The sequence below is a fragment of the Astatotilapia calliptera genome, chromosome 11, assembly GCF_964374335.1.
Source record: "Astatotilapia calliptera chromosome 11, fAstCal68.1, whole genome shotgun sequence".
NCBI lineage: Eukaryota > Metazoa > Chordata > Actinopteri > Cichliformes > Cichlidae > Astatotilapia > Astatotilapia calliptera.
The window spans coordinates 27,023,410-27,035,995 of NC_137432.1; the positions used below are offsets into that span (position 1 = coordinate 27,023,410).

The window sequence follows — 12,586 nt, forward strand, 5'->3', positions numbered from 1 at the left end:
ACAACTCGAAACTGCTTTGCTGGCTTGAAATTTAAACCCCGACTGCCAAAAGCTGACTGCCAACACAAAAACTCCTTCTCCATATAGATTATTCCCCACTTGTTACCCCAACCCAAGACCCCCTCTACATTCCATCATAGTACCATCACTATTAATGTCACTTCAAAAGTAATAGAATTTTTAAATGAAGGGAAAAGGATATTGTTTACTAGTGAGTAGCAGGGAAACAACATCTCCTCTGCTTTAAATTCATAATAATAATGACAGGAGGTATTAATAGCACAGCAGCAACTCTACTGCTGATCTCACTCCACTTCATCTACTGCTCTGGTTTGTGTTCAATCAATCATCTCTTGGCTTCAAATCTCAATCTCATGCAACTCTTTTTGAGGTCTTTTAGTGTCTTGTTTCATCTCTGTACCATCCGCTCCATCTCTGTCTTTCTTCCATACACACACAGAGTGCACTGTTCTCCATCTCTGTCTTTCCATTTCACTTTTTCTGCCTCTGCGGCTCCCTGCCTCCCTCACATACAGTACAAGTGTCTGTCTGGCCAAATCGTGTTTTCCTTGTGTCAGTCTGGCTCTCTCTCAATATTTGTCTCTTGCACTTCACTCTTGCACCATTCTCTCATACTCTGTGGGTCTAACGTTCTCACATTAGGTTCTTGAACCACACTCTTGCTTTCTCTATGTTTCATTTGCTTTCCTTAAGTCCTCAAGTTATTCCCTAGTCTCTTCATCTCATGGGGATACATGCTTGTCTTCATTTTGTCTCTCTTTAACCTTAGATGCAATTACCAAACTTAAATTAGGCTGAGCAGCAACATAATCAAAAGTACTGAGAAACCCCGACCCACAAGACCCAAAGGATCCAATGCTAACACCTACACGACACCTTCTCCATGTCCCAGTGGGTCAGAGTTGTTCTGGAAGCACAATGGGGTCGTACACAATATAGCTGCAATGTTGCATCTGATCAGTATAATTACCAGTACACTGAAAAATGATTTCATTGTGTGTTACTGTCCCTTGGTCAAATCTTGGAATTTTTAGTTTTTTGCACATTTGGACACCAAATACTTATGACTTATTCTTTTTATACAACATTTGGATGAATATCTGCAGGGAGTTAAAATGTAAATTACGCTGATGTATACTGTCTATACTAAGAGTGTTTACAAGTGAAAATGAAATGCTTGCTTCCTTGACTTGCTTAGTGAGTAGCAGTAGAAACAACTGTGCGCATTTCATTTAACCAGTATGTGGGTGTGAGTTCATGTGAATAAGTGCAGGACTTACGAGTGATGCAGAGCAGGACCAGAACTAGGCTGCGCAGAGCAAGAGAGTAAGGAGCAGGAAGGAGGCGGCAGAGGACAGAGCTTCGGACAGGCCTCATTGTGTATTGAGAACTTGTGTTTGTATGTATAAATGCGCGCGTGTGTGTGTGTGTGTGTGGCTGTGACTGTTTGATCAATGGCTCCTTTGTGACCCTGCCTGCACTGCTACTGACAAACCAGTCCACACACACACATATATGCAATTGGATTTGTTCTCAAAAACAATGCCAACAAATGCACATGCTAACTGTTGTTGTATGAGGACAAACTGCTATACAGCATCCAAGCACATGCAAAGAAACTACCTTAGCAACAAAGCCACACAAGACTGACTTCTAGCAAGCGTTTGCACGCAACACACAAATGTTTTGCCAGAGCTCAGAGCAATTATAGAGCAAGCGATTTAGACACTATATCACAATGCACACAGAGAAAAGCTTACAGCAACAAAGTTCATTTGTTGACTATAGCTCCTTGTGTTCCTTAGACAGAATTTAGAATATGCATTGTTTTAATTCCATGTAATGCAGGAGATTTGCCACTGCAAAGTCCTACAGAGGCTCAGTTCAATTTAAAGAAAATGTAATTTTTTATTGTAGCGCTTTAAGTCTCCTGAGACCAAAGTCTGAGATTCTCAAAATCAATAAACTGAGAAAAACAATGCCAAACAGACCGTATACTAACAAGAGTATTCAGTAATGGCAGCTATGCAATTAACTGAATGAGGTACAGGTTAATTAATTCTTCAGCTGTATACTACAGCGTCACACTTGGAGCTTATAGCAGGGTCTGAGCAATAATGAGCCACACAGTTAACCACAACAACAAATAGGCAACCTGTCTCCATTGGGTCAAACCACACTTATTTAAGGGAAATAAACCATCAGTATTACAATATTTCAGTCAAATAAAGCACAAGAAACTGACATCCAAAGCAGGTCTGATTTTCTCTGCTGGTGTTGACAATATTACAACTTTCAAAATAGAACCATCTCCATTGCTATGCCCTTAAGGACAGAAGAATCTAGGGCAACAACGTTCATCCTCAAACAGATTGTATTTTAATGAGTTAGACAAGGTTTTCAGCACTTCTCACCCAACAAATCAGTAGGCAGAGAAGTCAATGTTCCTTAGAGCTAATACCAAACCATCCAGACCTCTTGAGAGACTGAGACACTATCTTACTGCAACTCATCTAGAGATAGCCAAGGTTAAATAAAATCCATTGAGCTCGAGTGCAGCGCTGAAAAGACAGAGTGAAAGTGCTTGCCCTGTGTAGAAGAACGAACTTGCAAAGCACTAAACAAAACTGTTGTAAGATGCTTTACATTCAGATGCTACATATTTTGGTATGCTATATTACCCCGGAGACTTGCACGTGATCCTCACAAGAATTCTACCATTATTCGCTTGGATGCTAGAACTTTGCAGATGAGCTATCATGTACACACTGCAGCGCAAATGGACAGAGATTTTACACGGTAATTTTAGACTTCTCTGAATAATCACAGGTTATCGGACAGTTTAATCATGCAGCATCGGCGTTCCTAACGCTTCCTTTCTAACGTGTTCCACTGGCTGCAGTCGGCGCCTGGGTGCACTCCAGTTACACTCTCGCTCAAACACACTGATCTCAAACCCTGCTGTGTTCAAGGTCCAGACACAGTTTCGCTGATTGTCAGGACCTGATGCCTTGTTGGTCTGTGTAAGTGTGTGGCTCTGGTGTGTTTGTGTGTGTGTAGTTGTGAGTGCTTAATGTGTGTGTGTTTGTAGTGTAGAGACAAAGCGCAGCGAGCTGCACCGCACACCTCACTGAGCACTATCTGATGGAATAAAGTGCGGGTGTCATCCTTAGATTACTACACACTGTCTGCTTTCTCTCTCACTCTCTGTGCTACTGCAAACACAATGAGCTCTAACGGCGATTGCTCTGACACTCCTGGCAAAGCTGAAAGCGGATCATCGCCAATCTTCCCTACAGCGCTGACTTCATTGGTCAACTGGCTGATGCTGAGAAAATTACTCTGTGTTGGTGTACACCAGCAGCTCGGGTCTGGCAGGTCTAAGGCCTTGCAGCACTCAGATGGAAACAAAGTCTATCCACTTGTTAAAACTGATCTCAAATCGTGCTTAGTTTATCCATTCTAGCGCCCGTTCTCTGTCCTCTTCTTTTAATCCTCTGGTCCGCAGAAGCTAGTTAGTTCCCACAACTTGTCCTCGTTTTGCTTCTTTCCTGTTGATCTATGAAAACTGTCATAATCCCAGCGTGCTATCACTGCTGATCAAATCCATCTGTCTGTTTTCTGTCGTTCACTTGCTTATATAAGCCTGGCCTCCCTCTCCTTGCTTAGACTCTGTGTGCGTGTGTCAGTGTGGGATCAGTGTCTGCATATTTGGCATACTATTTTGTGAAGGTTAGAGATGTCTGTGTGTGGATGGAAGCAGTGACAATGGATGCCTTTCAGGTCAACAAACAGTGGCAGTGTGTGTGCGTGTGTGAACTGTGCTTGACTGTTCTGTGTTGACTGAAGAAGAGTGTACATTTGGTTGACTGTTTAGCCCTTTCACTATCTACTAGCCATTAATTTATCCATGCAGCCACGAACAGAGGCATCATAGTGCCTCTTTATGTTAAATGGGCGTTTTTTATGGCTGCAGCGATGCACATGGCTGTCTGCTGACAAGAAGTGGGTACGTGTTTTTTGTCTTTGTAATTCAAACTGGATGCGGAGAAAGGAAAAATGAACATGACTATGAGTATATATGAGTTACGCTGATGCGAGTTTGGCCCATCAAAAAGTATCGGCTCCATATTTTTATACTGATGAAACAGAAATCATTGCTAACAGCTAGACCAACCTGACAGTAAATTTTGTTTCACCACATTGTGTATAATGAAATTCCTTTGTTCAAGCTCATGTACTATCATTACTGCTATTGGCAATAAAACCTGCAATACAAAGCCAATAGTGGAAGCTAACTGCAGCAGACTCTGCGTCTTTGACATTCATTGTCCTGTAAAAAGCGAAAAGCAACACAGCTTTGCTTTTATAATAGCACCTCTACTTGTTCTTAATCAACTAATCATAAACTATCGGTCCTAATGTGCCACAAGCTGTATTTACAAACATCTTAATGCATTTAATTTGAAACACGCTGTTCCCTATCATCAAGTCAAATAAAGTCAAATTTATTTATCAAGAGCTTTTATCAAAATAGGGTCATGGCAATGTACTTTATAGATTAACTAAGGACATAATTACAGACAAAAAGAACACATTGCAAATCATACCCACAACTGGTGAGTATGTGCGTATTTGTTTGTCTGCAAAGTCCCTGTGTGGGCAACCCCCTGATGGGTGTATTTGTTTTTGTCGCAGTGTGTGCGGAAGGAATGGAAGTAATGGCAAATTGTGTCCCCTATCCCCCTTCCTCTTTTTTTTTTCCCTTTTTCCCCCTCTCTCTCATCCAAATCAAATTTTTAATGGGCTTCATTGGTGCCACCGTGGAATAAGTGTTGCCAAAGCACTTAAGGGGCTTAAGTCAGCAGCGTGCTGAAAATATTAAGCACTCAAACAGCCTTACAACTGCCTGCTTAAGTATGCCGAGGAGGTCGTGCCAGCATTTAATACCAATGGTATTAAAGCTCTCCGACAAGGGAGAGGAACAGAAATATAGATATATACAGTATGTACCACACCTGGGAACAGATGCAGCCTCACCGGAAGAATGGGAAGAGACTGTGAAGGCATGAGATGGACAAGTCATGAGGAGACAAGAGGGACTTTAAAAGAGGAAAGATTAGCAGTGAGGTGAAGAAAACTGAATTTAATGACAAAGCAGGAAGCAGGTGAGTGAAAAGAAGTGGTGAGAAAAGGGAGGGAGAGAAGGAGAGGAAATAAAAAAAAATCAGTGTTGAGGAGGAGGGATGCAGGGGAATTGTGCCAAGGTGTGGGAGGTAAGGGTTGATGGGATAGCTGTGAACCAGCAGCAGAGGGCTAATGCAGAGATTCTATCGGGAGGCTTATCCGAGATTAAATTTCTCTTTGTCCTTAAGGCGCTTCTTGGGTAAGCGGAAGTGTCGAATTTATTTCTTATGTCTCCCTTGAGGTTGAGGCGAGTGGGTTTGGAACATATGAGTGTATGTGTGCGCCTAAGCACGAGGTGGTGATGTCTTCGTAGAGGTGGAGCATATGTATATGTGTCTATGTAAGCATGAAATTTGTAGGTTTATTAACTGTCAAAGTGAGGAGGAGGAGGAGGGGGTGTATTCCTGAAAGGTAAAATAAGTCAAATTAAGATTCAAGTAGGCTGTTAGTGTGGCAACAACACAGGCACGTGAATTTGTACGTTAAATTTGCATATTCAGAAACGTGTGAGTTTTCTTGCTTTATAGATTTTGTTTTATGAGCTGCTACAAAGCCCTACACTACGAGAAAGTCACAAAAACCAAATGTTATCTGAACTGTCCTGATTGAGTAATATCCTCTGGGTTTTATTCAGTGTACGCAAAAAAATGAAAAAGAAATAAAAAAAATCTATTTGCAGCTGCTGTTTGAGATACTACAAAATGAATAGGAATTTACAAGGAGAACATCAGAAATTCTAAATTGCAGGTCATGTATCTGTTTTTTTTAAAAAAAAAAAAAGGGAAAAAAAACTATTTTGACCGAGCTCTGAGTACATTCATATCGGGCCTGACAAGCTCAATCAGCCTCTCCCTGGCCCTCTGCTCTCTTTCTCCTCTCATCTTTCTGATTTCTTGTTTGGTTGACTTGGTGTTAATAGCTACCCTAGAGCCATGCACTAGCTAATCCAGCTGGGTTTGCTCTGAACTCTAATTAGAAAAGTCACAGCTCCTCAATCTATTTGACACTATCAGTGACTGCATTTTCTGGAGGCACAGCTCAGGTTACTTCCAGCTCACCTCACACTCCTGGGCAAAGGGATCAATATGGCCCGATCATTGGGGTGGCTTTCGAATGACACCAACAGCCTTTCTTTACACAATTTAGGATTAGAAAGTTTTGATTTTCTTTATTTTCACTGTTTGTTGACATTGGGGGCTGGCGAATAAATAAAAGTCAATGCTGCTCACAACACGACAGGCTCATAAGAATGCAAAACCGATACTGGGGCTTGAATCACTGGCTGTCTGAAATGACGTAGTTTGCATGGAAATAGGTTATGTGTAAAGACTGCGCATTTTAGTTGATATTTTCTACCTAAAATGGTAAACCTCTCTACTTTTAAAAGCATTTATAGAGGCAGTATTCCTTCGGAGACAATTTCACTGATGTTTCTGAGCACATTTATAGAGGAAGTAGCCTATTCAGATACTTCCTACTTGACACATTTGTCTATTCCGAGTAAATAAATAAAACACTGCTTTGTCATAGCTTTCTGCTTTGTATATGTATAGTTAACCCTGAGATTAAACTCACTTTATGGTCGATAACAGTACTGGCAGTTTCTTTTCACTGATTTTATGAGTTGAGGGAAAGACATAACAGGGCTGAGGTAGACATATATAGACATCCTATTGTTATTTCTAGTCCCATTAAGCATTTACAATGCATCAACCGCGCATAAAATTGGCAATTTTAGCATACTTTTTTTCCACCATGGCAAATTTTAAGCCACAACACTCTCAAGTGTCACACTGCAAGAAACGAAGATAAAGAATTGTGTTGATGGCCCGGTGCTATTGTAGTGGAACAAGCCAGCTGAATGTTTTATTAGAAATATGCAGTCTTTGGTTAATTCACTGCAATTTATCTCCACAAAAAACTCTGGGGAATCTTGCATTTTAATTCATATTGTGAAGCTTTGCTTTATCATGATCGCTGAAAAAATGCATCTTTCCAAGCTTCAAGTTGCACTTGTATCCCAAGGACTGTCCAATCACCATCAGCATGTGGAACTACTGGTCAATAATACAGCTGCTGGTGTGATTTTGTTACCACAACAAGTAGAGTGTTTTCTTAAGCACGTACCAAATATTTTTGTGAATTCCTGTGAGCACTTTTTGTATACCAAAAACACCACAAGAAATGCTAAATACCTAGCGACACAGACAAAAACGATGTCTTGATTTTCCTCTTCTGCTTTTCCACAGTCCTGTGTTTGTTGACTTGAATAGTTTGTCAATGTGTTTTTTTAAGTGACAATTCTTTTTCGAACATTTTTCAAGGAAGCATTCCAAGATGACTCTGTGAAACAAATGATGTGGCACATTGGGATACTCTTAAATGATTTGGACAAAAGCTAGAAAACACCTCTCACATCAAGCACTCACACAAATGCTAAAAACTCACTTCTGTTACGACTCACTTCTCAAGGGGTGTCTATACAATAATAATAATAAAAAATGTGTGAAGAAGTGAATGAATTTGCTCTTCCAATTCAAGCACAGGATCAAGTTGAACATCTTAACATCCCCAGAGTCATCAAATGTCTCAGTACAAACAGTATAGTTCTTTCAAGTACTTTTCACATTTTGCAAAGTTACATAGCCTACATGGAAAATTATGTTGCAATAATTAAGTCAATTTATAAAAAGAAGTAAAGAAAATGCACATTTTGAACAAAGCTAAATTGCAAATGCAAAATATTTATATGGCATCATTCAGACCTATACTGTAGGTATAAAAATGTCCAGTATCACTCTGTTCCTTCTCCTTATGCCCTATTCATTTTTACATAACAAAATGCTATTTAAAAACTATTTTATGTTTGTTTTAGACACAAAAAGCACACGAGTAAAGGCAGCGTAAAGGCCTTGTTGAAAAGGAATACAAACCTGCTTCAGATCTATTCTCATTCCTGAAAATATTCAGTTAGTAGTATTCAGTTTAGCAAGCGTGCAGCATAGTTAGAGTTTGCAGGTTTGCTGAAGTGAATTTGGCAAAAATCGTGAATACTGGTGTCCAAGTCCCGTGCTTTGGATAAGAAAAACTTTCTTACACTGAGCTGTAAAAGAAAGTTGGATTTCATCAACTTGAAAGACTGCCAGTAAGCATACTTTCAGCTTCAGTTACTTCTCCTATTAAACATAGCTGGCAAACCAATAATCAGTCCAAATGGTATATTTTAGAAGACCGCATTGCATTGTACCAAAGCATCCTGGTATTTGACAAGAGTTACAGTGCCTGTAAGTAATGTCTGCAAACCCAATGACATTTAGTAAAGATTAGCTTTAGTTGCATACTTGCAAGTTGTTAACCTGGAATCATGCAGGTCATGTAAGAAGACCCCATAGACCTTGTTAGTGCAGATAAAATATGTAACACTAGCAGTCACAAAAAAAAGCATGAGGAATCAAGGTAGCTGCGGGGTTTCTCATTTGCGCAGATAAAGAGAAGGTGTAGAGCAAAGTGTAAAGCATGTTGACCAGCAAGGTTGGGATCTTTTTAATACAAGCCTGGCACTTTCTGTAAATCTCCTCCAGACCCATGCCATTGTCATGCATGTAAAAAGATACACAGTTTAAGTTTAACAAGTCATTACACGCACATTTTATGCATGACCATAGGAGCCCTACTGTGGCGCTACAGAATGCTAAGCTCAGTTATCTCTCATTGAGTAAGATAAATGCAAACATTGTTACCTGCCAACTCTAAAACGTACTCTCTGAGCTGTTCTCTGAACAAGTGTCGCTATGAGTCACATGCTACGCTGCTACCTGCTGGGAGTAACACTCATTATCCATGTGGCATTGTACCTCCCAGTGACAGGGTACAACTCCCCGCTCACTGTTTTCTCTGCTGCATTGCATGTGTCAGTCTCTTTTCTTTGTGTCCCCACTGCATGTGCTAACATTTGTGCGTTATGTATTTGGAACCCTCCTTTGTTCCCTGATATGTACATGTGTGACAAATGGCTGTCAGTGACTGCATGTGTATGCACCAGCTCACTATCTTGCCCTTTACTTTGCAGGTATGTTCATATGATGTGATACTGATGTTGATATCAGCCTGTCAAGGCTGCAGCTTATGATGTTTCATTTTTATTCACTCTGCAGAGGCTTTGTATATTTCAGTGTGAATGTGTAGCTGTAAACAGGGTCTGGTACAGGTTAGCTGTGTGCTGTCGTGGCATAGTGTATGTGATTAGAATTGAGCAGCGATGGGCCAGCTCGCTGGGGAGTGCCCTGCCAACAGCTTTGCCCCCATTCCGCCAATTCACTAACGCCTAACAAAGGGATAATTTCTCCCTTGCATGATATAATCTTTCCTTTCACCCGCTGCCTCAGTGGAACCATTTGTGGCTTTTTATCACATTTCTCTTTCTATCCCTTCATTTTCTCTGTCTCTCTTACTGTTGTGTCTGTTGCTTTTTCCACCCGCTCCTCACTCGTATGTCTCTCGCTCCCGCCTTGCTTGCCCTCTCTTCCTCTGTTACGTTTTTCCAATCCTTTTCTTGCTCGACTCTTCTCTCACTATGACCTTACAGCAGGTCTTTGCACTGGAGTCACTCTTACTCTTTCCCCCTTTCGCTCTCTCTCCCTCTTTCTCTTCGTCTCTCTGGAGGAAAATCACAAACTCATCAGTTTGCCGGCTCTGTTCCTGACGAGCAGGCTCGCAAGGAGAATATTAACGAAGCTCCGCAGCCAATTAACACCTAAAGCACATAACAACCTTTTATGCCAGCAGATGCACATGTACGCAGATGCACATGCACACAAACACATATATTCACGATGCAAGAAGCACACAGTGCTGCATGCAAACAGTAGCAGGAAAATGCATACCCTGGATGCCACACACACAATTCTGCCTAAATACAATCATTGCTCCCTAAGAGGTGCACACAAACACAAAATCAAACCAAGACTTCAAGTCAAAGATACACATGCTCATGCACGCAAACATGCAAGACACTAATAGATTGCGCTGATGAGCGTGGATGTAGACGGAGAAAGACATTTATAGCAGCAAGGGTGAGTAATACAGTCGGAAAGGATATACAAAAACAAAAACAGAGGGGAAAGAAAGCAGAGTGTGTGAGGGAGGAGAAAGACAGAACTGTGGAGTGTGAAAAGAAGGCATAAAAACAGAGGGAAAAATCAGTCATAGAAGGTTAACGTGGCTTGGCTGCTCCTGACATAGTTCATTTGAAGGGTTTAATATTGGGTTGGTGCACAACGCGATGCATAAAACATGGTAGTAGAAGGGGCATTAGCAGTGAACCTTTGCACACACACACAGACTTTCGGACACATGTGGGGCAGTATCCTCGTATGCATAAAACATGGTGAGAGACAGTGGGAGCAGGGGGCGTGAGGGAGATAGGAAGAACAAGTGTGAATGGACAAAAAGCGTATGTTAATGACCCGGATAACGAAAGGCGGCCGCGAGGGGTGGAGAGTCAGAGGGAGAGAGGGCTGAGAGTGAGTTTGATAAAAGTAATGGTGAAGGGAATGGGAGAGCGAGAGAGAGACTTTCCTCACGGCCTGCTGCTTTTGGATCGAACAGCGTGCAAATGAAAAATGGAGATGAAATAATTAGACAGGCTGACTAGAAGCGCTCATCTAAATATGTAAATGCACTTAATTTTACTTTGATTTGCTCTAGTGCTTCCCTATCACTCTCCCACTTTCTTCTTTCCATTCTTTCCCCGTCATGCATTTTCATTCCACTCCTTCATGATTTTGCATCTTCTTTCCCAGCCTCTCTCTGTCTTTCTGTAACGTTTCCTCTTCTTCCTGGTTTTTCCTTCTTCTCTGTTTTATCTCCCTGCATTAAAGTTATAATATATACAAGTACATACACTGAATCATTCACAGTTTTAGGAACTTTCGGCGTTGTATTTGTCAGCAAAATTGTTTTTAATTAGTTAATTTATGCCTCTATGCTTCTTTGATGGGGTGTGGATGTGTGTGCATGCTTGTACTTGCAGCATGTTTAATTGTGTCCAAGCATCACTCCTCCAGGGCCATGCTGATATTCCAGATTTTAAGTTTAAAATTTTTCAGTTTGCCTCTGTCTGGGTTCCCTGTGTGAACTCGGATTTCATCCAGTCCCAGTGTATAATTGTGCTACCTCCAAAATTGAAGTTCTGTCTGACTACAACTTCAGCCAGGAGTGTACTGTTTCACAGTTGCTCAGGAGAGAAGGGATGATTACAGAGATTAACTCCTTCAGCTTACAATATGGGTGAGTATCATGTTAAGTCAACCTGAGTGTCTGTATTACAGGAGATTTAAGTCACAATATGGGAGTCAAACAAGCAGCCTAACAGGCAGATTGCAGTTCATTATATCTATTGTATGTTGTTTTGAACCTTCTTTTAAAGCTAGCTATGCAGTTCACAACTGAGTTTCTTGAAGTCCAATAAATACAGCAAGATTTCACAGATGCTGTTATAATTAAATACATTGTGCATAATTTCCAATTTGCTTGTAAACAAAAACTTGATAAAAAAACACAGTAGAATAAAAAAAACGTCTTTCCTTTCGTATTTGCCAAGAAGTTTAATAATTGCCTTTTTATGTGTATTTTGACTGAGCGCGTTATTAAATTAGCATACACTGCTTTTGTGCTGTCACTTGTATTTGCTGAAGTTTGTCTTGAAACAATGATCTCAAATTAAATGAGACCATGGTACCTGAAAGAAGAAAGGAAAAATTAGAATGTGAGCGAGTTTGTATGTGTGTGTATCTGATGTGTGGATTAAAGATGATAAGAGTCACTACGGAAAAAGCCAGCTGTCCTTCTTAATGACAATCTGTCAGAGCTCTGTCCCAAGTACTCCTCCTCCTTCATCACTCTGTAGTGTATTCCTCCAACCCCTTTCCTCTCCTCTTTGAGCAGGCTTGTACCAAACATCCCTCACTGGGACACTCACTTACTGCTCCTACAAGGTGACTCTGACAGCAGTCCTTCTGGTTTCACTTCTAAGAGTTTCCTTTCCTTCACATTTCTCTCCCTCATACTAATTTTCTTCACACACACTTTTCAAAGTTAGAAAAATAGCATTTGTCATGTTGTGAGATTTGATTTCTGCAAATCAGAATATCTGGTTTGATCTATTATACATAGTGTACGTGTTATAAACAATTAAGAACTGGTGTTTTATACTGTTGTTTTATAAAGACTTTTTATGTTTTTGAGAGCCTAAAAGTATGTTTAAATGCAGAAAATTGAATTGAATTGACTGACTCTTTCATGAAAATCACCAAATGACGATTAATGACTCAGTCACACACAAGCAAAAATAGGATGGCAACCTCCTTCTGAATGGGGA

At 40.6% G+C, this 12,586-nt stretch overlaps 1 protein-coding gene across 7 annotated transcripts in view; it reads right to left on the minus strand.

Moving 5' to 3' along the window:
* Nucleotides 1–12,586, minus strand: part of cadm4 (cell adhesion molecule 4) — a 165,950-nt gene that overhangs the window by 40,870 nt on the left and 112,494 nt on the right. Inside the window, exon 1 of one of the 7 annotated variants that reach the window (XM_080308455.1) lies at nucleotides 3,363–3,609. The exons of 2 other annotated variants lie outside the window; for them this stretch is intronic. Coding sequence is in view for 4 of the 5 variants with exons in the window: in XM_026185325.2 (XP_026041110.1) it covers nucleotides 1,302–1,398 (97 nt within the window). In the remaining variant the exon portion in view is untranslated. Of the gene's footprint in view, nucleotides 1–1,301; nucleotides 3,334–3,362; nucleotides 3,610–12,586 lie in introns of those variants that run through there. 4 more of the 7 variants (XM_026185325.2, XM_080308454.1, XM_026185323.2 and 1 more) reach the window with 4 other exon arrangements.